At 39.9% G+C, this 26,548-nt stretch overlaps 1 protein-coding gene across 9 annotated transcripts in view; it reads left to right on the top strand.

Moving 5' to 3' along the window:
• GRIP1 (glutamate receptor interacting protein 1) overlaps positions 1-26,548 on the top strand; it is a 562,796-nt gene that overhangs the window by 276,666 nt on the left and 259,582 nt on the right. For 7 of the 9 annotated variants that reach the window (XM_039342264.1, XM_039342261.1, XM_039342262.1 and 4 more), the window contains exon 2: positions 25,329-25,409. The exons of the other annotated variants lie outside the window; for them this stretch is intronic. In XM_039342264.1, the coding sequence (XP_039198198.1) occupies positions 25,329-25,409 (81 nt within the window). The remainder of the gene's footprint in view (positions 1-25,328; positions 25,410-26,548) is intronic. 9 annotated transcript variants of the gene reach the window in all.

Below are 26,548 nucleotides of genomic sequence, written 5' to 3'. Positions count from 1 at the left end.
ACCAACTAGCTTTCCTGCTTAAGGCAGGACTAGAACTCAGTCTCTTGATTTCTGGGCCAGCACCTTAACCACTACCCCAAGGTGGCCCTCCTTTAAACATCTGATAAAATAATGCAAAAGAATATAGTGCCCAGATTCAATATTAGCTGACATACAAAAATATTACTGTTCAATAAGAATGCAGCTAAATGGAATTTGCTAAATGCAAATTATCTAGCTTACCTGCATTTACAGTAATGTACAAATATAATAACTTGAGCCAACTTCACCAGATCTTATATATGGCCTAGTTAACCATTAAAATGAACCAGTTACTCTGGTTAAATGTTAGACTCACATTAAAATCCACCCTTGACTATGGAAGTTCATTGGTTATTTATCTTGGGTTTCTGCAAATTATGAAGTAACTCTATCCTGTACAAAGGATTCTTGAAAAGAAAGATCTGTCTCCTTTCTTCTTCATTCTGTTCCTATATCTTCCAGACAATTAATTGAAAAAGATGCTTCTTCAATTCTGTTTTATTCTGTCCTGGTGGGAACTTTTAATCAGCAGCAGCCAAATATTTCTGCCCCTTCATAGAAGAAAACAAAATATTTCATGGTACTATATTTTACTTCCTGATTGTTTTCAGAAAAGAGAACAATTCTTGCTCTCTATCTTTGTAAACTAATCATTTTACTTTAATTAACATTTTATTTTTAGATCTCAACTGATTCCTTTTATAATTAACGAAACAATAAGCCCTATCACTGAAAGTTAACTGAACATTTAGAAGATTTTCAAATGAAATGTTGAGCAATCTAGTGACTAATTTGGCAAAATGTCAAGAAAGAGCTGGAGGCAGCTCTTAAAGAAATATTTGACACTTGACATTATTATACAAGATATATCAGTAACTTTATGATAAAATTAATATCCTATGCCACATCTAAATCTAAAATATATGGTAAATCTTTACAAAAATTAAAACTCTTGCTAAACTGTTAATCTGTCTTTCCCAGTTTGGTGTCCTTTAGATGTATTAAACTTGCACATGGGAATCCTGTAAGTTGTCTATAACAGAATTCCCCAACATTTCCGGCTTTGCAGACTGGAGGAGGGGAGCGGGGGAAGAGGGGATGGTTCCACACAAGTGACCAGCAAGTATGCTCAAACTCCGTGTGCAGTTCCCTTTGCATGAGTGGCATGCACACATGCCTGCCGCTCACTTAAATGTAGTGCGCCGCTCGTGCAAACCCACTGCTCGGCCCAGTTGCAAACCCTTCATGGCCCACTAGTGGACTGTGGACCACAGGTTGGGGACCCCTGGTCTATGACATTATAGTTTTTAAAGAATGATTTTTTCCCAAAACCCAGTATTGTGTTTTTGTTCTTTCTTTTTTCTTTTCTTTTTTTCTTTTTCCTTTTTCCTTTCCTTTCCTTTCCTTTTCTCTTTTCTCTTTTCCTCCCTCCCTCCCTTCTGCCCATAAAGTTGTCTTTAAAATGTAGCAATATTGAGGAACTAGAATCAACTACAACTGCATGACTATAAAATAGGGTTTCTAGATTTCTAAATGTACTATTTAGAGTGATTGTTTGAAATGTGTTAGAAGCCACTAGTAATTTAATATTGGATTCTTTAAACCTCTGAAACATAAGGTGACTTCATTGACAGTTTGCCCATTAACTCCCTGGCAAGCCTGAGTGAGAAAGGGCAGTTCATGTGCATAACAGATTGTTGACATTTTTATGAAGCAAATAATTCTGGCCATCTACATTATGCATCTGAATGAAAATGCTGGGCCTATATGTTCTTTTTGTATTTTTTCCAAAGCAGTTTACATTTTTTTATTTTTTTTTATTTAAAAAGTTTTATTAATAATTAACAAAACAACCCACCCATCCCCCCTAGCCCCCCCCCCACTTCCCAGAGCCAAATACAGGGTATTACAAGCATATTAAACATAATCTAATTAAATTTAACAAATATATTAAACATAATATAATTAAATTTAACAATTTATACAACAATTAAAATCATACTTAACTCTTAACTCCCTTTAAACCTTAATAACATATTATAAACAAATCCATTTGTAAGCAATTATTATATCTTTTTTAAAGATTTAATCATAAAATAAATGGAACTTTTTAGTTCCATATTTAATCTGAATATAATCTATCCATCTTCTCCATACCATAATATATCTTTCTTGTGTATGATCCTTTAAATAAGCAGAAATTTTAGCCATTTCTGCTAAATTAGAAACCTTAAGTGTCCATTCTTCTAATGTAGGCAACGAATCTTTCTTCCAGTATTGACCTATCAATAACCTTGCTGCTATAATTAAATTCAACTTTAAAATAGTTTCTTTAACATCAAAATCCTCAAAAATCCCTAATAAAAATAGTTGAGGAGTAAACTTTATCTTCCTTTTAAAGATATTTTGAATGTTCCACCAAATCATAATCCAAAAAACCTTAATATTTTTACAAGTCCACCAAATATGAAAATAGGTTGCATCAGAACTACCACATCTCCAGCATTTAGGCTGTAAATTAGGGTACATACAAGACAACTTTTTAGGATCCAAATGCCACCTATAAAATATTTTATAAAAATTTTCCCTTAAATTTTGAGCCTGTGTAAATTTAACATTTCTGATCCAAATTATCTCCCATAAATCCAATGGGATCTGTTCCTGAATATTCTGAGCCCATTTAACCATACAATCTTTAACCAATTCCGTTTCCGAATCCAATTGTATTAACACATTATAAATTCTTTTTATATGAGCCTTATTCTGATCTTTAATCTGAATTACCAAATTTTCATCTCCTGATGTTATTCCAACTTCCTTGTCCAAAGTCCAGCTATCCACTATTTGTAAATATTGAAACCATGACTGTAAAATATTTTCTTGCCTTAATACATCTAAAGATTTTAATTGCCAATTATTACCTAACCAAATAAGTAATTCTTTATACGAATTTTTTTCAAAATTCCTCCCCTTAGAGATTCCCTCAATTGCATGTCCAGGAATCCCCCAAATAGGTATTTTATAATTTAACCTATAATAATATTTCTTCCAGACTCGAAGTAGGGCACTCCTTAAAATGTGCGATTTAAAAGCCTGATCAACTTTCTTATTAAAAATTAAATATGCATTCCAACTATATAATAAATCCCACCCTTCAAGAGAAAGAATATTTTTGTTTGTTAAATTAGGCCAATCACTTATCAAAGTTAATGCGGCTGCATCATAATATAATTTCAAATTAGGTGCTTTAAGCGCTCCTCTTTCTCGAGCATCTTGCAAAATCTTAAACTTCACCCTTGGTTTCTTCCCAGCCCATATAAATTTATTGATACCCTCCTGCCACTCATCCAAATTAGCATCTTTTTAAAAAATGGGTATCATTTGAAACAAAAAAAGAAACTTTGGTAGAACATTCATTTTAACAGCTGAAATTTACAGCTGTAAATCTTACCAGTACAACAACCTAAAGCTACATCATCAGTACAACAACCTAAAGCTTCACCACCACCTTCTCCTCCTTTGCCAGTATTATCTGTACAAGATATGAAAGATATAGTGGGAAATGCTGTATCCCAAATCAGAGAGGAAATGAAGGACCTTTTTGAACAGAATAAATCTGAAAGTAGAGGGGAAATGAAGGAGCTTTTAGAGCAGAATAATACTATTTTGAGGCAAGATATAGTAACTGCCTTATCAGGATTGGCTTCTGTGGTCAAGAAGCTTGATTCCAGAGTGGAAGAGGTTGCAGACAAAGTTGACTTCCTGGAAGATAAATTTGAAGATATGGAAAAAAAGATGGAAATTTCACAAGATGATATTCTTATGTCTCAGTACAGGGAAATGGAATATGCCCTGAGAATCAGGGGTCTGAAAGAAGACATGAATCAAGATTTGACAGAGATGGTGGTTAATGACCTTGCTGTTGTTTTGAACAGGGAGAAAGATGGATTACGTAGAGAAGTGGAAAAAATTTACAGAGTTAACTCTTGGGTTGCAAAGCAAAAGAATCTACCAAGAGATGTGGTGATTTATTTTGCAAAGAGATCTCTGCGCAATGAAATCATACAAGCTTTTTATAATAAGAGGTTCCAGATTGCTGCCCAAGATGTCATCATTCTAAAGGAAATCCCATCTAAAATTTTAAGAAATAGAAAAGACTTTGCTTTTTTAGCTAATGAACTTAAAACAAGAATGATGCCATTCAGATGGGAGATTCCGATGGGTATTGTGTTGAGCCATGCGGGGACACGTTACAGACTTAATACAGTTACTAAAGCAAAGGAGTTTTATAACTCGGTCCTGGGAGCAGGCTCATCATCATCTATGATTCAGAAAGTTCTGGATGGCAAAGAGGTGGAACAGCAATCTGAAGGATTAGGTGTCATGGTTGCTGGAAAGTCACAGGCTGAATGGTTGCGAAAAACAGAGATCAAAGAGCAAAGAATGACTCGTGCAGCACACAGACGCAAGGAAAAGGAACAACAAAAGAAAGAAGTTAAAGAATCTTCTCAAGAAAGTGTCTCATTGCCGGTGGGAGGAGCAAGACCCAAGAGTTCTGCAACACATTCTTCAATGGCAGATCTCCAGGTAGTCTTCTCTAGGCTTCTGGTTAAGGGAGATGGTAAAGTTTCTGACCTGGAATGTTAACGGCCTTAACTCCCCCCAGAAGAGAAAGAAAATCTTTCACTACTTAAAGCAACATAATAATGATATTATTTTTTTGCAGGAAACACATATTTTACCTAAAGATCAAAAATACTTAGTTAATGCTCGTTTGGGATCTCATTTTGTATCTTCTGCTCCCGGGAAAAAAGGGGGAGTAGTCATTTATGTTAAGCAAAACTTATCAGTCTGTTTGGTAGCATCAGATCCCCAAGGAAGATATGTTATGATTGAACTTGGCTTATATGGTAAGAAAATACTTATAGTGGGACTGTATGCACCAAACCAACAACAGGAACAATTTTATAGACTGCTACATCAGAAACTAAGTTTGTTGGACTATAGATCTGTGATATTAATGGGAGATTGGAATGGTGTGTTAGACACACAAAGAGATAAAAAAGGATTTTCTACTTTTTTCAAACAGGCTAAATTACCCAAAGCTTTTTTTGATTTGAAAGAGGACTGGGAGCTGCGAGATTATTGGCGTGAACGCAACCAAGAGGAGAGAGACTTTACTTTCTTTTCAGACAGACATCAATCTTTTTCAAGAATTGACTTTTTCTTGATTACAACTGACTTATATTTCAGGGTAAAGAATGTAAAAATCTTTCCTAGGTCGTTGACGGATCATAGTCCAGTTTGGATGGAGTTGGTTGATGAAAAAGAGGAGAGGAGATCGTGGAGGGTGAATGAGAATTTATTTAGACAAGAAAAGAATGTTCAAAAATTAAAGGAGTACTTAAAGGATTATTTTGCTTTAAATATGCATAAGGGAACTTCAATATCAATGGTATGGGATGCAGGTAAAGCCTTTATGCGTGGGATTTTGATAAAAATGAATAATGTCCATAGACAAAAGCAGACTCAGAAATGTAAGGAATTGGAAGATGAGATTAAATTAAAAGAAAAATCTTTGATTTTAAATCCTACAGATGAAAAGGTTAAAGAATCTATAAAGTTGCTAAAAACACAATTTAATATGTTGATGGCTGATCAAACCGCAACTAATTTATTGTTTATGAAACAAAATACATTTTGTAATGCCAATAAACCAGGGAGATGGTTGGCTTACCAACTGAGAAAGAAACAGAGACAGAGAATTATAGATAAAATAAATTATAATGGTAAATTAGTGTATCAGAAGGAGTTGATTAAGGAATCTTTCTTAGATTACTATCAAAAACTATATAAGAGCACTAATGTACAAATTTTAGACATAAATAATTACTTAAGTGAAGCCAACTTCCCCAAATTAACAGAAGATCAGAAACAAGAAATTAATGGTCTAATTACCAATGAGGAAATTGTGGCAGTTATTAAGCAATTAAAATTAGGTAAAGCACTGGGTACGGATGGTCTGACATCCATTTATTATAAAACTTTGGTAGAAGAGATGATTCAACCTTTATGTGAGCTTTTTAATAATATACTACAGGGTTCAGATATTCCTCCGTCATGGCGCAGAGCTTTTATATCTTTAATCCCAAAAGAGGATCAAGACCTTACTTTACCAAAGAATTATAGGCCTATATCTCTTTTAAAAGTAGATTATAAGATTTTTGCAAAAATTTTAGCTAATAGGCTTATGAGGGTTTTGCATCAGCTTATACATAAGGATCAATCGGGTTTTATAACTGGTAGGTATATGAAGAATAATGTTAGACAAATTATTAACTTATTAGAATATTTAGATAAGAATAATCAAATTTCTGCAGGGCTGATATTTTTAGATGCTGAAAAAGCTTTTGATCAATTGAATTGGCAGTTTATGTTAAGATTAATTGAGGAAATGAATTTTGGAGAAAAAATATTACAAGCTTTTGGTGCTATATATCAAAAACAAACGGCACAAATTATTGTTAATGGGGGTTTGTCAGAGGTTTTTACAATAGAAAAAGGGACAAGACAGGGATGTCCATTGTCACCGCTACTGTTTGTTTTAACTTTGGAGATTTTGTTGATTAAAATTCGAGAGTCGCAGGAAATAAAAGGAATAGAAGTTAACAAAAAAGAATATAAATTAAGAGCTTTTGCAGATGACTTGGTGGTTACTTTGTCTCAACCTACCTATTCTGTAGTAAACTTATTACAACTGATCTACCAATATGGACGGGTTTCGGGTTTTAAAATTAATAACAATAAGATTAAAATATTACCTAAAAATATGACTAATTTGGATAAGCAGATTTTGGTTAATTTGACAGATTTTGAAGTCGTTGATAAGATAAAATATTTGGGGATTACCCTATCTGTTTCTAATGTAAAATTGTATAAAAACAATTATGAAAGGCTGTGGGTCAGGGTACAAAAAGATTTGAAAAATTGGGAGAAGTTACAGTTATCTCTTATGGGAAGAATAGCAGTGATTAAAATGAATGTCCTGCCAAAGTTTCTTTTTCTATTTCAAATGTTACCTATTTTAAAGAATGAGGTTAATTTAAATGAATGGCAGAAAGCTATTAACAAATTTATTTGGGCAGAGAAAAAACCAAGAGTAAAGCTTAAAATTATGCAAGACTTCCGTGAGAGAGGTGGACTCAAGGTACCAAATCTGAAATTGTATTATGATGCTGTGGCTTTAACACTAATTAGTGATTGAGTTAATTTAACAAATGTAGAAATACTCCATTTGGAGGGTTGGGATTTACTTTTTGGATGGCATGCCTATTTAATTTTTAATAAAAAAGCTGATCGGGTTTTTAAATCTCATATTATAAGGATTTCTCTACTCCGGGTTTGGAGGAAATATTATAAAAGTGATTTTAAAATACCATTATGGGCTATACCTTGGCATGCGATAGAGGGGATAAGGAGAGGAGTTAAGATGGATAGTGTTTCTTATACACAATTACTTAGATGGGATGGTCAAAATTGGCAGTTAAAATCTTTGGAAGATTTAGCACATGAAAATATTATTTATTCATGGTTTCAGTATAGACAAATAGTGGATAGATGGAAGATGGACCGTAATATGGGCTTGCTTAAAGAAGATGAAAACCTTTTTAAACAAGTAAAAGATCAAAGGCTAACTCTTATTAAGAGAATTTATGGGGTTCTAGTAGAACTGGATTCAGAATCAGAACTAATTAAAGAATGTATGTAAATGGGCACAAAATTTTGGTGAACCAGTTCTACTGGATACCTGGGAAACTATCTGGGTGAGGAATGTTAAATTCACACAAGCCCAGAACTTAAGGGAGAATTTCTATAAAATGTTTTATAGATGGCACCTTGATCCACAAAAAATGTCTCGTATGTATCCTGACTTACAGCCTAAATGTTGGAGATGTGGTTGTTTGGATGCTACTTATTATCATATTTGGTGGTCGTGTAAAAATATAAAAGCCTTTTGGATTAAGATATGGTGGAATATTCGAAGAATTTTTAGAAAGAGGGTAAAATTTACCCCACAATTGTTTTTGTTAGGTATTGTTACTGATTGTGACGCTAAGGAGGTTATTTTGATGTTAAATTTGATTACAGCCGCAAGGCTGTTAGTAGGGCAATATTGGAAGAAGGAATCCTTGCCTACCTTGCAAGAGTGGTTTTTTAAAGTTTCTTATTTGGCGGAAATGGCAAAGATTTCGGCTTTCTTAAAGGAGCAATCGCAAGAGAAATTCTTTGTGGTATGGGAAAAATGTATAAATTTTATACAATATAAATTGGATATAAAAATATCATTTAGTTTTTCAATAACTTATATATAAATTTTAATATTTTATAGATTGTACTTTTTCCATATCTCTTTTCTTCTTTCTCTTTTTTTTCTTACTTTTTTCTCTTTCAAGTACTTTTTCTTTTTAATATTTATGCTTTTTTCTTATATATATATTATTGTCAATTACTTTACAAGTTGTTTATGTAATGTATTTAGATATACTTATGATTTATATTTTTTCAATTTTTTTTTAAGATTCTTAAAAATTTTAACTAAGCCTATACTCAGCTCTGGGAAGGTTGGGGGGGATGGAGAGGGAGGGTTGGGGAGAGTGGGTAGGGTTGTTTTTTGTCTTTTTTTTTCTTCTTTCTTATTTGTAAAAACTTTAAAATTTTCAATAAAAAAAAGTTCCAAGTCATCTTTCATATCAAAAAAGCTTTAGGTAATATAGTTTGATTAAAAGTTTTAAAAGAACCCTTTTTGTCCTTCCTTGTGTCCAAAACTCCATTCCAATCACCCATCAAAATAACTGATTTATAATCCAACTGATTTATTTTTCCATGCAAAAACTTATAAAATTGTTTCTGTTGTTGATTTGGAGCATATAGTCCAACAATAAGGAATTTCTTGCCTTGTAATACTAACTCAATAATAACATATCTTCCGTGAGAATCAGAATCAATTAATTTAGCCAATAAATTTTTTTTAACGTAGATTACAACTCCCCCTTTTTTCCCTGGGGCAGGAGCTGTAAAATACGACCCTAAATGAGAATTTATCAAATATTTAGAGTCCTTCGAAGATATATGAGTTTCTTGCAAACATACTACCTCATTGTTATATTGTTTCAAATAATGAAATACTTTTCTGTGGTGGATTCAAGCCATTAACATTCCATGTCAGAAGCTTTGCCATCCGTGGCTGCTTGAAGCCTTTGAAGCATAACTTGTAGATCAGCTGTAGAAGATCTCTTTGGTCTTGCTCCTCCCACAGGCTCTGTAACAATGGTTTCTATTTTTTCACTAACCTTTTGCTTCTGATCTTTTTCCCTGCGTCTGTAAGCTGCACGAGTCATCCTTTGTTCTTTTATCTCCAAAGCCTGTGAAGCAGGCTCCGCTTATAAATCTCTAGCAATCGCACCTCCAATTACTTGCTCAACTCCAGTCTTACTAGCTTGGGGAGATACGGACGAAACTGCCTTCAGAACGGAAGAATAAAAATCTTTTGCCTTTAAAACTGTATTTAATCTGTAATGCATTCCTAGGTAGTTCACCACTATCCCCGCTGGAATATCCCATCTGAACTGGATTTGACGACGATTTGACGATAAAAAAGTAAATTCTTTTCTTTTTCTTAAAATTTTTGGAGGTATTTCTTTTAAAATTATTACATCTTGATCTGCAATTTGAAATCTCTGTTTGTAGAAAGCTTGAACAATTTCATTACAGATTAATCTTCTAGAAAAATATATGACCACATCTCTAGGTAAATTTCTTTGTCTGGCAATCTATGAATTTATCCTGAAATTTTTTTTGATTCCATCCCAAATTTCTTCTGGTTTCCATCCCAAATTAAAAGCAATATCTTTAACCATTAACTCTCTTAAATCTTCTTGCGGATGTTCTTTCAAGCCTCTAATATGCAGCGCTAATTCCATATCCTTATACTGTGAAATAAGTAATTCATCCTGTGTCATCTTATTCTCAACATCATCAACTCTGCTTTCCAATTTCTCTGCGTTTTCTGATACTTCATCCAGTCTGTCATCAATCCTCTCAATGTGCACCGCAAGACCTTGAAAAGCAAAGACTATATCATCCCTCATTTCCTTATTCTTTTCCTCCAATAATTCTGCCATTGCAGCCCTCTCCAAAGCCATTTTAATGTCCAAAAGATCAGCCACCTCTTCTTTAATATCTAAAGCAGTTTTTTTTTAAGCATCTTGTAAATCTTTAAGTGAAAATGCAGGTGGAAGAGGAGAAGGAGGAGGTGATTTTGGCTTAGTTTGAGATGCAGGCTGTGTCATCAGAGAGGAGATAGAGGCTTTAGGAACCGAAGACACAAATCGTTTTGAAGCCATTTCTATAAAGTTCACAGTCTTATAATATAAAGTTCACAGTCTTATAATATAAATTCCAGAAAGAAAAAGAAAAAAGAAAATACAATCCCAAAAACAGAGAAGAAAGTTCTTGCCTTAGATATTGAACAGTCTATTAACTTTGTTACTAAAAATCAAACAAGAAAGCCGAGCGCCATCTTTAACTTCTGTCACTTTATCTTTCTTTTCTTCAAACAAAGAAAAAGGATTTTTGAAGAAGATGCTTTTCAGGAGTTAAAGTCTCAGATGGTCACAAATCTAATTTCTCCTGGTCAGCTCCGTCTGCTTTTAAATACTCCCGATCTCACTTTAGGAAGCAGATGTGGAAGCAGCGTCTAGCTTTGTTCTTAAATTTCGGAACAAAGATGACCTGGAATGCGGAGTTAAACTCGGGCTCCAAGGGAACTCTACCCTCCGACCTCCCTAAAATTATAGGGGTCCAGGGGAGCTCTACCTTTACCCAAGAAGCTCTCCTCTTCCTCTTCTCCTAAGGAAAGAGGTTTTAAGCTGCGGAACAGCTGATTTTTGCTGTCCCCGCCGGCTTTTACGCAATCCCAGGGCGGACGGCTAAAAGAAAGCCGCCATTGGAGCGGCAACACCAACAGGAAGTCCGCAGTTTGCATTTTTATGGCAAGAAATTTCATCTTTAAATGTGTACTTTGAATAAGATACCAAACTAAAGCTCCAGTGTAAAATGTGAAGTTACCACCACAGTGTGGCATATTTTTATGAATATTAGCACTAACACTGAACAAGCACTTGAATAAATATTCAGAAATTTACAGGCTGTAAAATTAGCTGACAATGAGAATTGAAGAGATAAAAACATCTGATATTGTTTTCATTAATATTATTATATAGAAGCAGCTCACTGCTTAATGCTGGTCTCTGGCTTACATACCACAAAACCCTCTTGCAAATCCCAGGCCAAGTTTCACATAGTTCCTAAAAGCTAATTAAAAATCCTGGCTCAGTGAGATGCCAGCATACATGGTAGATTGCAGGATCAATCCATGTTGGTTGCTGCCTTTCTGTGAAAGAATTAGAGAATGGAATCTTTATCAGGCACAAGTTTTTTGACAGGAGTCTTAGGAAAGTTTGCTCAGAAATAAAATATTCCCTGATAAGCAGATGTTAGACCTTATGTAAGATTTAAAAAATATTCTGGGGTCATGCCTATAAATAAAATATCATTCCTAAATTAGAGAGAGCTTTTTTGAAAACTGTTTTCTAAAGACCAGCCTTGGGTATTGGACTGCCCAGATCTTTGAATAGTTTATCTTTGACCTTGAATTGTATGGCATTTCCCCATCAAAAGTGGTACACAATTTGGGGTTCTTTAGGGACTCACAGCTGCTGCTTGATGAGAAAGGAACAACTTTGGCCAATAGGCCTTTGGACAATTCCATATGGTGCACCAGCTGTGTCCTTTCCTAGATCAAGGGGCTCTTCAATCAGTTGCCCTGATCACTTCACAAATTGATTACTGCAATATGCTTTATATGGGATTGCCCTTGAAGAGTATCTAGAACAGTGGTTTTTAATGCCATGACCCCCAACCAGTCGTAAGTCGAGGACTACCCAATCGGTCATAAGTCAAGGACTACCCAGTTGGTCGTAAGTCGAGGACTTTCCCTGCCCGGGAGCGCCGCGCATGCATGGTGCCACCCCCTGCGCCGGCCGAGACGTAGCTGGCAAGCAGCAGAGACGGTGCAGGCTGACCACCATCTGGGCCATCAGCTGGCCCAGCCCAAGGGAGGTAAGGCCCCACACACGCCAGCAACCCTCCCTGCACCTGCCGGCCTCCCACCTCCCACCCCTGGCCCTCTTTTACTTACATTTTTAGTAGTTGCTTAGCAGGGAGGGGTGGAAACTCCTATTGGCTTTTGAAAGCCAATAGAATTAGACTCTATTCAAGAGAATCTATCCTATTGGCTTTCAAAAGACAATAGAATAAAAGGGAGTAGCACAGCTAAGGAAAAGGAAAAAAAATGGTGGACTGTGTTGTTTGGCGACCCCCGTGAAATAGTCGTTCAACCCCAAATGGGGTCGTGACCCACAGGTTGAGAACCACTGATCTAGAAGCTTCAACTGGTCTAGAACACAGCAGCCCAGGCAGTGATGGGCAAGCCTTGGTATGTCCATGTAACACCTCTGCTTTTCAAGCTGTACTGGTTGCCAGCTTTCCTCTTGTGCTATTCATGGTGTTAATCACTGCCTAACCCTTTCATATGCTCTTATAGTATGTGGGAATGACCTTGGAAGATGGGGAGCAGGCAGAGTTCAAAATTGCAAGATTGATGTCAGCCTTCCCAGATAGAACAGACAAGAACAACCAGATAGCTAATTCTACTTTACTGTACTACTCTACAACAGCAGAATCTTGCAAGTCTGAAATTATAAAACTGCCTCCATCTCCTTTATAGTCTGAGAAGTTAGTGTCTCTTCTGAGCCTCTTTCTCTGCCCATTATGCTATTGCAATCTATGTTCTCACTTATCTGAGGGTAGGCAGCATCTCTCCCTCTTCCCCTCATCTCTCCCTCCCCTCCCCTTGCATGTCCAAAGATCATTTCTGTAATGTATTGATGTGAATTACTTGGAAATGTTGAAAAAACGGTCATAAGACTCTGTCAGTTAAGTGCCAGACTTTCTGTCTACAAGCTCATTAACTTGTGTTAAAGCGGGAACTAATATTTGAATCCTATTGGCCGGCGCCTAGTTGCTGATTGTATAAATAGGGGTGGAGTGGCAGTTATCCAGGCTTCTGTTTAAATCTTAAATAAAGAGTTGTTATTGCACCTGCTGCCTCGTCGATGCCTCACCGATCACCAAACATAACAGTGGCGACGAAGGTGGGATGTGCTGCCAACTTCGAAGAGCTGAGTCACTAAGGGGGTAAAGCCAAGTGACGACGCCTTGGTAGGACCACACCCCCTCCATTCCTGCCAGTACGAAAATGCTGGAGGAAGAGCACTCCCAAGGAACCATCCCTGGGAGATTAAGAGAAGCCTTGGCAGCATGAGGCATTGTAAGACCAAAAACGCCAAAAACAACTCACCATGGCCAAACTCGGGAAACTCTCGGAATTCAACATTGCACATCCAGAGAAGTGGAGCTCCTACATCGTGAGAATCGAGAATTATTTAACAGTCAACCAAGTTTGTGAAGACGGCTTGAAAGCTGCAACGCTGCTGTGTGCTTACAGCCAGGCGACATTCGAAATCGTCAAAAACTTAGTCGCTCCAGCTCCGCTTCAGTCCGTTGCTTATTCCGAACTCAAACAAATACTCAAAGAACACTTTGAGCTGAAGCTTTCAGTCATTGCCTGGAGGCATGCCTTCGAATGAAGAGACCAACGACCGGGCGAGTCGGCGGCCAAGTTCATAGCCGCCCTTCGTTAAATGGCACGACCCTGCGAATTCAAAGACCTTGAGGAGAGACTGCAAGACCGCTTAGTGTGTGGGTTGAGAAGTAGGGATCTCCAACAGAAATTGTTCACTAAAGAGACTATTTTGTTCCAGGATGCCCTACGGGAGATCACAGCTGAAGAAGCCACCGGGGGAGTCATCAAGGCCTTATGGCTCTCCAGGAGCACTCGCTGCATAGACGCCAGGGTGCTGAGAAGGTCGAAGACTCCGAATCAGATCAAGAGGTCGATTGGTTACAGCAGCCACCAGAAAGAAGGCCATAATGCCCAGTTGACAAGGCAGTTCCCTTCACTCGATGTGCGGGGTATGGAGACCGACACAAACACATGCAATGCAGGTTCTACACAGCAGCATGCCAGGCATGTGGCAAACAAGGCCACATCGCCACTGTTTGTATGGGTCGCCGAAGAGACAGCCCACCAGAAGAGTTTCCCCGGAAAGGTCCCGGGGCAGCACAGGGTTGGTTTTTATGCCAGTAGAAGGAGCTTGCTTAGAACAGGTGCCCATCACCCACTTAAGGAAAAGCTGCAGCTCAAAGTCAAGCTGCAGGGAGTTCCATGCAACATGGAACTAGATACGGGGTCAGCATTATCCATAATTTCCCAGGGGACCTTCAAACATATTTGTAGTTGCAGCGGCAAAAGAGTTAAGCTCAAGCCATCGAACCTCATGTTAATGGATTTCCAAAACTCCCGAGTAACAGTCAAGGTTGAAGCTACACTCTGGGTGCAATTCAAGGGATTTGAGGGCCCCCTGGAAGTTGTAGTAGTTGAGGGCAACAGCACAAGCTTCATCGGGCTTGATTGGTTTGATGTATTGTGAATCAACGTAATGGGAATTAACAGCACGCAAGCAGTGGACTTAGCGGCAGTTTGCCGGGAGTTTGCTGACATTTTTAGCCCTAAGTTGGGGTAATACAAGGGTCTGCCCATAGCTCTTTGGCTTGATCCTGCCATAACTCCAATAAGGATCAAACAGTGTCAAGTGCCCTTCACCCTCAAGCAGAAGATCGATGCAGAGCTGGATAAGCTGGTGCAGCAAGGCATCTTGCAGCCGGTTGATAGCAGTCAGTGGGAAACCCCCATAGTCACGCCACTTAAGGCCAACGGAGAAGTGCGCATATGCACAGATTACAAGTGCATGATGTCAACGCTGCTAATATTGAATATTCTTGCTTTGACAAAATATGCAGAACTGTCTGGTACTTTTAGAGTTAATTCAGATGGAAAAGAGAGAGGAGAGAAAAGCCCACGGAAGTGAATCTTTGCCCTCCAGGTTAATTGGAAGATGTGAATCATGACCCCAAAATAGGGGAGGGGAAATGCCTGGAATGTTATGTGCAAAGGAAGGGAAATTCAGATCTTGGCAGTCTCCATGCCATGCTGACACTCCTTTTACACTAATAAAGGCTTTTTAGGTTAAACCATGCCTGAAAGTTATTTGAAGTGTTTCATTAGTCAGACTCATGACACACTATCAATAGAGCACTCCAAAAACATGCATATCCAGTGCCTGTAGTCAACCATATTTTGGCACACTACACGGAGGTCGCATCTTCGCCAAGTTAGATCTGACTCAAGCCTACCAGCAACTGCCGGTGGATGATGCCATAGTTACCCACAGGGGAGCTTTCAAGGTTAAGCACCTTCACTGTGGGTGATAGCTGTGGTTTGTAAGGTGACTGGGCCACTTTCTTATGAAGTGGTCCTGAAAGATGGTCGCGTGCTACGCAGGAACATTGACCAACTGCGGTGGAGATTAGCAAACAAGCCAACAGTTCATGACTCTAATGACAGTCTAGCTCATGATTCTTGTGACAGTTAAACTCAGGAGCAGCACAATTGCAGTAGTGCATTAGAATCTGCCAGCGATGGTGGAACTCTCCGACTAAGGGACGGGGCTCTAGCGTCTAGTGAGTCAGTCCCAAACACTGATACTTCAACCAATGGGCAATGCCAGCAGACGGCTCCATTTTCTGGACCAGTGGAGTCTGCTCTACCTTTGGACCCTGGCTCGGGTCTACCAGGACAGACCAGCCACAGAGACTCGAGTCTACCCATAACGGATGGGTCCCACAGCCGCAGTCTACCAAGCCTGGCAGGCGAGCTGACAGACTGGGTGCCTCCAGCAGTTCCGAAGTGTTCGGAATGGGCGAAAAGGCCACCAATGTATTTAAGGGAATATGTTCTATAATTGTCCTTATGAACTATCTAGGGCAGTGGTTCTCAACCTTCCTAATGCCACAACTCTTTAATACAGTTCCTCATGTTGAGGTGACCCCCAACCTGTGAAATTAGTCCTTGACTTACAGCAGTTTGGTTAGTGACTGTTCAAAGTTACAACAGCACTGAAAAAAGTGACTTATGACCATTTTTCACACTTATGACCATTGCAGCATCCCCAGGGTCATGTAATTTACATTTGGATGCTTGGCAACCGATTCATATTTATGATGGTCACATTGTTCCAGGGTCATGTGATCACCTTTTGCAACCTTCTGACTAGCAAAGTTAGTGGGGAAACCAGATTCACTTAAGAACCATGTTACTAATTTAATCTCTCTCTCCCTCTTTCTTTCTCTATTTCTCTCTCCCTCTTCTCTCTCTCCCTCTCTCTCTCCCTTCCCCTCTCTGTCTCCCTTTCTTTCTCCCTCTTTCCATCTCTCTTTCTCTCTCTCTCTCTCCCTTTCTCTCTTCCTCTCTATTTCTTTCTCTCTTTCTCTTTCTCTCTCTCCCTCCCTCCCTTTCTCCCTCTCTTCCTCCCTCTCTCTCTCTTCCTCTCTATTTCTCTCTCCCTCTTTCTCTCTCTCCCTTCCTCTCTCTCTTTCTCCCTCTTTCTCTTTCTCCCTCTTTCCCTCTCTCTTTCTCTCTCCCTCTCTCTCCCTTTCTTTCTCTCTCTTTCCCTCCCTTTCTCTCCCTCTCTCTCCCTTCCTTTCTTTCACCCTCTTTCTATTTCTTTCTCCCTCTCTCTCCCTCTTTCTCTCTCTCCCTCCCTTCCTCTCTCTCTCTCCCTCTCTTTCCCTCTCTCTTTCTCTCTCCCTCTCTATTTCTCTCCCTCTCTTCCTCCCTCCCTCTCTCTCTCTCCGATTGGGGATCGATTTGGAGGTGGGGAGGGGAGTGGCCGAAGGCTACCTATGTGACCTTGAAGCTGACAGCAGCCTACTGGGTAGCATGCGGGACTCTGGCACACCCTAGGACTGTCCGCCAGCACCTGGTTAGAGCAGGTGGCCGGCGCTTCATTGTGGCCGGCTCCGGTGGGATGGGGATTCCCTGGCATCATGGAACACAGCGCAGCAACATCACCAATGGGTGGGGCATCCTGAGGCCGCCGGTGCCTGGTTGAAGCAACTGGCTGACGCTCCATTGTAGCTGGCTCTAGCGGCAGCAACAGGGATCCCCCACAGCTTGTGGCTTCTGCTGCAGTGCCCGGATCAGTTTCCCACCATGCGGGCGTTGGAATGTTTGATCAGTATCGGAGCTCAGTGAGCCCAGAGCAAGGGAGCAGCCACCCCCGCCCACGGCTGTACCCTGAGTCACCATCAGATGCCTATCACGGGCAGCTGGCCTGAGCCAACAAGGCGCCAGCAATCGCCTCGAGCTGCCGCCACAGCCCAATGAGACCGCACTGCGCCTGAGAGGCAGCGCGTAGTGGCCAATGAGTGCCGGGCGGGGGGTGGCTACTGAGTGTGCGGTACCATTGTGGCCACTTCGATCGGTATTGGGAGTGGGGAATGAAGAGCTGAGCTCAGCGAGCCTGGAGCAAGGGAGCAGCCCCCCGCCCATGGCCAGCCTCTGAGTCACCATTCTGATAAGCATCAGCAAAACAAATGTGGGCCTCGATTCCCACCTGCTGCCATGGGATGAGTTCTCCAGGAGGGTGTGCGTCATCTGGCTGCTTTGCTTTCCCCTCCATAAAGCTGGGCACCTCGGGGAGAGGGAGAAAAGACTTGAGACCCGGGAGGCAACGTGAGGGCCATGAGGGGTATCGCAAGCTCGCGGGAGGGGAGAGGGAAAAAATGGAAGAAAGTGAGGCCGCAACAGAGAGAGAGAGAGAGAGAGAGAGAGAGAGAGAGAAGGGGGAAAAGAAGGGGGCTGTTGTGAGTTTGGCTCTCAGGGCTGCAACGCAAGTAGTCTCAAACAGCTATCTGAGAGTGGATGGCTCTGCCCCCTTCAGGCTCGCGCTTGCTTCTGAAGTAAGAAGGGGGGGGAAGGGTGACACGGATCCTGCACAATGAGTCCCTGGGGAGGACGGGGCCTTGCTCTGAGCCTGCGCTCTTTGCGCATCCTCAGTCGGTTTCCTGCAGGCCGTCGCCAAGCAGCTTGTTTTCAATTTCAACAAGCAAGTGAGCTGTGAAGGAAGGGGAAGGAAGGTGACGCCACACGGGGAGTGATGGGGAGAGGAAAAGCCCTATCTTAGGCGACCCCTGTGAAACGGTCATTCGACCCCCAAAGGGGTCGTGACCCATGGTTGAGAACCGCTGCTTTAGAGGTTTGGCTATAACTTATTTTGCCAAAAAGAATAAAGAAAAGAAACATATATAGCATAGATTGAAAGAACAACTTAGTATTTTGGAATCTGAGTTACAAATCAATCCGCAAAAGAAAAAGCTGAAAATACAAATGGAATTAATAAAACACAAATTAAATTTACTTGAGACGGATATAATGGCACAACAGATTAAACGAACTAAACAACTTTTTTGAAAATGCTAATAAACCGGGGAGATGGCTTGCATTTATTTATTTATTTATTTTTAAAATTTATAAGCCGCCCCACTCCCGAAGGACTCTGGGTGGCTAACAATAAAAAACACACAAAACATAACAAACAACAATACAAAAACAATCATCCAGGGGTAAGGTTTTATAAACCCCAGGCCTGCCGGAAAAGCCAGGTCTTAAGTAGCTTACGGAAGACCAACAGGGTGGGAGCGGTCCTAATCTCTGGGGGGAGCTGATTCCAAAGCGTGGGCGCCATCACAGAGAAGGCCCTCCTCCGCGGCCCCGCCAAATGGCACTGCTTGGCCGACGGGGCCCGGAAGGAGGCCCAGCCTGTGGGATCTAACCGGACGTAGGGAACTATGAGGTAGTAGGTGGTCTCGCAAATAGCCTGGCCCTGAGCCATATAGGGCTTTAAAGGTAATGACCAACACCTTGAATTGGACCCAGAGACCAATAGGCAACCAGTGCAGCTCACGGAGGATAGGTGTAACATGGGTGTATCGAGGAGCACCCACTATCACTCGCGCGGCTGCGTTCTGGACCAACTGTAGTCTCCGAATACTTTTCAAGGGTAGCCCCATGTAGAGCGCGTTGCAGAAGTCCAAACGTGAGGTGACAAGGGCGTGAGTGACTGTAAGGAGAGCCTCCTGGTCCAGGTAGGGTCGCAACTGGTGCAACAGGCAAACTTGTGCAAAGGTCCTCCCAGCCACAGCCATCAATTGATGTTCCAAATTCAGCTGTGGATCAAGGAGGACACCCAAGTTGCGAACCCGCTCCGAAGGGGGTATATTTTCTCCCGCAAGAGTCAACACTGGACAGTCGACATGATCCTTGGGAGGCAACATCCAAAGCCACTCGGTCTTGTCAGGATTGAGCCTGAGTCTGTTAACCCCCATCCAGACCCTCACGGCTTCGAGGCAACGGCCCATCACATTGGCCGCTTCACTGAGAGAGCTCGGGGAGGAGATATATAACTGGGTATCATCAGCATACTGATGAAACCTCACCCCGTGCTGTCTGATGATCTCACCCAGCGGCTTCATATAAATGTTAAATAGGAGGGGAGAGAGGACCGACCCCTGTGGCACGCCGCATTCAAGGGGCCTCGGGGTTGACCTCTGCCCTCCCACCAATACCGATTGCGACCAGCCAGAGAGGTAGGAGGAGAACCACCATAAAACGGTGCCTCCCACTCCCACCCCTTCGAGTCATCGCAAAAGGATACCATGATCGATGGTATCGAAAGCCGCTGAGAGGTCAAGTAGCATCAAGACAGAGGAATAACCTCTGTCTCGGGCCTGCCAGAGATCATCCATCAGCGCGACCAAAGCGGTTTCTGTGCTGAAGCCAGGCCTGAAGCCAGATTGAAAAGAGTCTAGATAATCCGCTTCATCCAGAGACCGTCGGAGCTGGAGCGCCACCACTCTCTCTACAACCTTTCCCACAAAGGGGAGATTGGAGACTGGACGGAAGTTATTTAAATCAGCTGGGTCCAGGGTAGGCTTCTTGAGCAGGGGCCTCACAACCGCCTCCTTCAGGGATTGTGGAAAAGACCCCTCCCTCAACGAAGCATTGATCAACACCTGGAGCCAGCTTCGTGTCACCTCCTTGGCAGCCGAGACCAACCAGGAAGGGCACAGGTCCAATAAACAAGTGGAGGCGCTCATTGCTCCCACTGCTCTGTCAACATCCTCAGTGGTCACAGACTCAAATTCATCCCATAAAACTGAGCTAAGACCTGCCCCAGTCATCTCGAAAGGCCCTGCCCAATCGGAGTCTAGGTCTGTCCGAATCCGAGCGATTTTGTCTGATAAGAATTGCACAAATTCCTCCGCTCTACCCTGTAAGGGCTCCCCAGCTTCCCGAACATTAAGTAGGGAATGGGTCACCCTAAACAGGGCGGTGGGGCGAGATTCTGCAGACGCAATAAGTGCGGAAAAATGCGAACATTTTGCCGCTCGTATTGCCACTAAATAAGTCCTAATATAGGCTCTTAGAAGTGTCCGGTCGGATTCGGAGTTACTAGCCCTCCAGCATCGCTCTAGATGTCTGTTCTGATGCTTCATCTCCCGTAGTTCCTCGGTAAACCAAGGTTTTCCAAGATTGGAAAAAGAAAGAGAAAAAAGATTAATAAGTAAGCTATGGGACCCAAAGGGTGAGCTACACTGTCATAATGATCACGAAGGCTTACTATGAGACACTTTATAAGGCGGAGGTGGTCCCCAAAGAGGTAATTCAGGATTACTTAAAAGAAGCAAATTTCCCAAAGGTTCCTGAGAATATGCAACAGAGGTTGAACGAGAACATATCAATGATGGAGATTACAGAGGCAATAAAAAAGCAAAAGAAAGATAAAACACCGGGACCTGATGGACTTCCTGCAGAATTTTATGTAGCGTTACAAGGAACTAATACTTGAATCCTATTGGCTGCCGCCTAGTTGCTGATTGTATAAATAGGTGTAGAGCGGCAGTTATCCAGGCTTCTTTTTAAATCTTAAATAAAGAGTTGTTGTTGCACCTGCTGCCTCATTGATGTCTTACCGATCACCAAACATAACAATTTCCATATTATTTCAATGGCAAAGGAGCTGGCTACTTGAGGAAATACCTGTCTCTCATAGTATCTGCCCAGATAATGCAATGTGAAAGAGTTGGTATTCTCTTAGTTCTGTCAGTTAAATAATTTAAGCTATCAGAACTTCAGAAACCTACTGTATACCAATACCTTCCCCTCTGGAATGAGGTTCCCTTGAGATCTGAGTGTTCTCTCACCCTTCTGGATTTCAGAGGGCCCTGAAGACCTAGTTCTTTGTCTAGAACCTTGGCCAGATTGAAACCGCTTTTAGATTGTGTGATGTTTATTTTTGTTTGTTAAGTATACAGTACAACTGATTTTGTTATTTTTGCCATCTTTACTCTTTTTTTTTGATTTTGATTTTTAAAAAATTTATAAACTTCCCAGAGTCACTGGGAATTGAACAACATATAAATGTAATAAGTTATTATTATTTTATTAGATATAAAAAGGCTTTAAAATAAAAATTGCATTATTCTATCACTGTGACGTATACTTAAGTAGAAAAATAATAGTTCTGGGCTTTTGTTCCTTTTCTGTCTGCCAAAATATTTGCCCACCAGCAAGTTTGCCAATTGATTATGTCCACTTATTTCATCAGTCTCATGGTCTCTTTGCCACCAAATGGATTAGGGTTATTGATCATTGTTTGATAGTTACCTCTGTAAATTTATGTACCCATACCATAATCATAACAAGACTATTGCACAAATCAATTACATCCTCGGTAGGCGAACATTCTTTGACCATGATATTTTAAAATTAATGCCAGGCCAAAAAGGCACATGAGGTTCACTTTTTCTCAAATCGTAATATAATCAGGCTTAGGATTTAAACAACAGATAGGTATCCTTATCTTACAGCTCTTGCATGATTTATCAAGTAGAAATACTAATTATAAAACTTTATATTGAATAAACAGCATTTAGCAATCTCTTTATATTTTGTGCATGAGTGTATGTACAACGTTCAATCTTATTGCTTTGTCAATAATTAAAGATCTGCATGGAGCTGCTAAATGAAATGTACTCTATAAAGAGTTTGGAAATATTTTTGAAAGAAACAAGCACAAAATCATTGTTACACAGACCTAACTATTGCATCTTAGGGAATGGCAGTCAGCTATTGTATACAGGTGGTCCTTGACTTATGACCATAGTCGAGCCCAAAATTTCTGTTGCTAAGTGAAAAGGTTAAGTGAGTTTTACCCCATTTTATGACTTTTCTTGCTACAGAAGTTAAATGAATCACTGCAATTATTAAATGAATCTGGCTTCCCCATTGATTTTGCTTGTCAGAAGGACTCAAAAGTTGATCACAAGACCCTGGGACACTCCAATCATCATAAATATGAATCAAGCATCTGAATTTTAATCATGTGGCCATGGGGATTCTGCAACGGTTGTGTCATGGTTCCGATAGATGAAACCTTTTAAAATAACTTCAAGGCAAAAATTTATTCCTCAAGTAACATTTTATTCAGGAAACAAAGTATCAGCACGTACATACTTGAACCCAAGACTAACGTTCCCTCTCCCCTGATACAAAGTAACAAGTTGCAATCCCCACCCCGGAAAGGCTGTCATAAATCACATTCACCAATTATTCTAAAACGTGGGCTCTCCTCCCAACTTTTCAACCCACCAAAACTTTATCTAACATTGACTTTGGTCCTCATCCAGCTGCAAATGTTATGGCTAACAGAAAATGCTCAAGCATTTTCCCTCCCCCCTTCTACATCTGAGAATCCCAAATAACAGAAAAAAGCACAAGAAAAGCAAAAGATAAAATGGCTATAGTTTCTCAATTGTCACTGTGCTGACAGGTTGTGTGAAAAATGGTCATAAGTCACTTTTTTCAATGGCACTGTAACTTCAACCCATCATTAAGCAAATTGTTGTAAGTTGAGGACTACCTGTACTTGGTCTTCAAAAGAAACTACCGTAAATGCCAGCGTATAAGGCAACTTCCGCGAGCGCTGAAATTGGCGCCAAAGACGGGGGTCATCTTATACACCGAGTCGTCTTATACACTGGAAATACTGGTAGTTTCCCTGGCGTATAAGACGACGTTCTAAGAATGCGGCCCGGCTATAAAGACGGGGGTCGTCTTATACGCCGGGTCGCCTTGTACGCCGACATTTACGGTACTTTTATTAGTCATACTCTGGTTTCAGATTGTATAAATCTTTTTGTGTTTTATTTTTATTAATTTATTTCTTTGAGTAAAGTGAAACAGAACAGTACTAGGACTGGTTGCTAGAGTTGAAGTTTAAAAGCTGATGTAAAAAAATATACACAATAAGCACAAACATAGACTACTGAAAACTTTCAGGAAATAATGCAGAATGGTGGAAGACAGTCAGTCTATATTGTTAAATATGCATGAAGGCAGCAACTACTTGTGATAATGCAGCTAAAAATAATATTGCAGGATCACAAGCAGTTGGAGGTTTTTGAAAAACATGCAGCTCAATTAATGCATTTCCACAGTCATTTTATTTCCACTGTAGACAAAGATGCAGACATCTGCAAAATTTTGTCTGTATGCCTACATGTGGTCTCAATAAAATGGTTTCATTCCTTAGTTCCTGGGTATTTAGCTTGTGTGTTATTTTCTGTTTCTAATACTGGCAACTATATTGATGCAGTGAAAACTCTCAACCCTTGAAAAAATAGACAACATTGCAAAGTGGCATATTTTGTGCTATTGTGATTGCCTTTCTCGCAGTAGTCAGTGATATGATCAAAATAAGTACGGTTTGTCTGAAGGATGTGCGCTAGACATCATAATTTCCCCAGCCCAGGAGACTTAATTCTGTTGACTCTTGAATTCTGTTGATTCTTACCTGCCGCCAATTTTTTTTGACCATTAGTAGTGAGTATAGGTTTATTGTGTGCTAATGCTTTCTGCAAGAATTTGTGTACAATAAACCTGTATTCATTTGAACTGCCTGGACTCATGTTTTCCTGCACTTGATTATTGCACTGCAGTAGGCACTGCAGGTTGTAATGTTGCTATCTTCTACTGTACTAAAAATAGTCAGAAGTTGGTGCCTTTTTCTTTCCTTTTTCCCTCTTTTACACCATTTTTTTCTTTTCCCTCACCCTCCTCCTAGTTTTCTATTACTTTTTTAAAATTTCTCTTTGTATTTTATATTTTGATAAACCAATAAAAACATTTAACCAACAATTGCACTGCTGTAGGGAAAGACTCACATGAGGCAGATCTCTAGGTACATCATGTGATCAATTGTACATAATTCACTACAAAAACAGTGTCACTGTTTCACATCAATGAACTTATGTCCGTTGCTCAAAGAGACAGGTAACAGAACCCAGGCATAGTATTTTCTGCAACAGAAGTGTGAAGAAGTTCATTCCCATTGCTATGATAATGAGTAATCAAATGCAGATCCTTCTATATGAATTACTGATATATTCATTTAGTAAGAAGATCCATTCCAGGATGACATTAAGGAGTTAGCCACTGCAGATGGAGGGCCATTTGCCCATCTTAACTAAAGGATGCCCTTTTGCAGTAGTCATAAATTCATGACTTTATGTATTCTTGTATTTTTGTGTAATTTTGTATGGAGATTGCTTTGAGTTCTTGGCATCTCTTGGCCAAGGGCCCAGTTGCAGATATCTAATTGGTTTTGCTCCTTGTAAGAGGAGAAAGCTCTCCCGTAAGAAGGGGGAGGAAAAGTGTCAAATGGATACCAGCTCTATAATAATTAAGCTGATTTCCATAATGGTTTTGCTACTTTGAAGTGATTTCCAAAAGAATTCCAAGACTTAAAGAAGTAAAGGGAAAAGTGACATTTCCAAAGGTTTTGTAATTTTTAAAATAAATACATTCCTATTGTTAGTGTTATTTGTAGCACCTTGCTATAACATCTGAGATAACCTTATTCTCTGAGATTCTCATCCATTTTTCTTAAACATGTCAATATGCAAATAGTAACTAATAGGCCTTCTGTGTAAATATTTTATAGTATGTTAAAAGCTGCTTGAGAATCAGATTAAAATTAACTTTTCTATTAACATTCAACATTTTTTTCTTGTTCTGTGGAGCAACAATATAATACATTGAGGACTTCAGCTGAAAATTATGCCCAACCTTGAAACTGAAATTGTCAGTGCTATCTGTGTTTCAGATGACAGTCCATATACTAAATCTGCAAACCAGTCAAAGCCACCTGATGGAGCACTAGCTATAAGAAGGCAGAGCATTCCAGGTATACAAGTATTTATATACTACTAAAATTTGCATGTCTGTTTGATTTTTTGTAACTTTCAAATGGGTGAAATGGTGCATCAAAGAGCAACAATTTTGGAATCTATGTACCTCAAATGACCTAATTTTAAAAAAATGGGTCCAAAATCTGCAACTCATGACATCTGGAGGATTGAAATTTGGTAAAGTTGTGCTGCTTCAGTGCTGCTGCGCCACTACAGCTAGCCATGGTCATGTGTTTGTCAATTCTAACACTCCCTGCCAACTTTTTACAAGCAAAGTCAGTGGGGAAACCCTTGGGGAGCAATCTCAGCAATCTCACTATCTTTTACCCAAATTGGCATTTGCCATTTGAACTGATGTATTGAAAAGTAAAGTTCTAATCTGAAGTTTAAAGATGGGGTTTTTATTAAATGAGTTTTAAGTAGTGATAAGGTTGTAATTATATTTTTTGTACTGAATTTCATAGTTAGCTACTTTGAATCATGTTTCTCTCTCTCTCTCTCTCTCTCTCTCTCTCTCTCTCTCTCTCTCTCTCTCTCTCTCTCTGTGTGTGTGTGTGTGTGTGTGTGTGTGTGTGTGTAAAACTGAGTTTTAAATACATAAATGTCAGGTGAACTTTTCAGAAGGTAGGAAGTAGAACATTAGGTAACTTAAAGTAATCATGATCAGAGAAACATTTACACTGAAGAAAAATTAATACATTGGAGAATTTTAGCTGATTAAAATCCAGTGAAAATAGATTTAAGATTGTGAAAAACTAGTAAAAACAGAGGATAAAGCTTCACATGATTCAATTGTATTGGGTTCAATCATGTATATTTTTTGATTTCACACACACACACACACATATACACACACACAACCCCAAAAGCTTATGAATGTTACAGAGCTACAAAAATCAATAGAAATAATAGAACCTGAAAGCACCATCAAATGGAATCGATGGAAATGAAGTTTAAAAGAGAGAAGGGCATGTAATTTAATTGTGAGCATCATTGACTGAGATTGTTTTCAGTTTTAATAGAATTTGTCAGAAGAATTTTATCCAACCATGAATATTAACATATAAAACATTACATATTCAGGACAGTTTTCATTGTTTAACCTGCTGGTCTAAACTAAATTGGGAGATGATAC

The sequence above is a fragment of the Crotalus tigris genome, unplaced genomic scaffold (genome assembly GCF_016545835.1).
Source record: "Crotalus tigris isolate CLP2741 ecotype Arizona unplaced genomic scaffold, ASM1654583v1 scf7180000017782.1332974, whole genome shotgun sequence".
In the NCBI taxonomy this organism is placed as follows: domain Eukaryota; kingdom Metazoa; phylum Chordata; class Lepidosauria; order Squamata; family Viperidae; genus Crotalus; species Crotalus tigris.
Note: the sequence above shows the minus strand (reverse complement) of the source record. Positions and strands in the feature narration are given on the sequence as shown.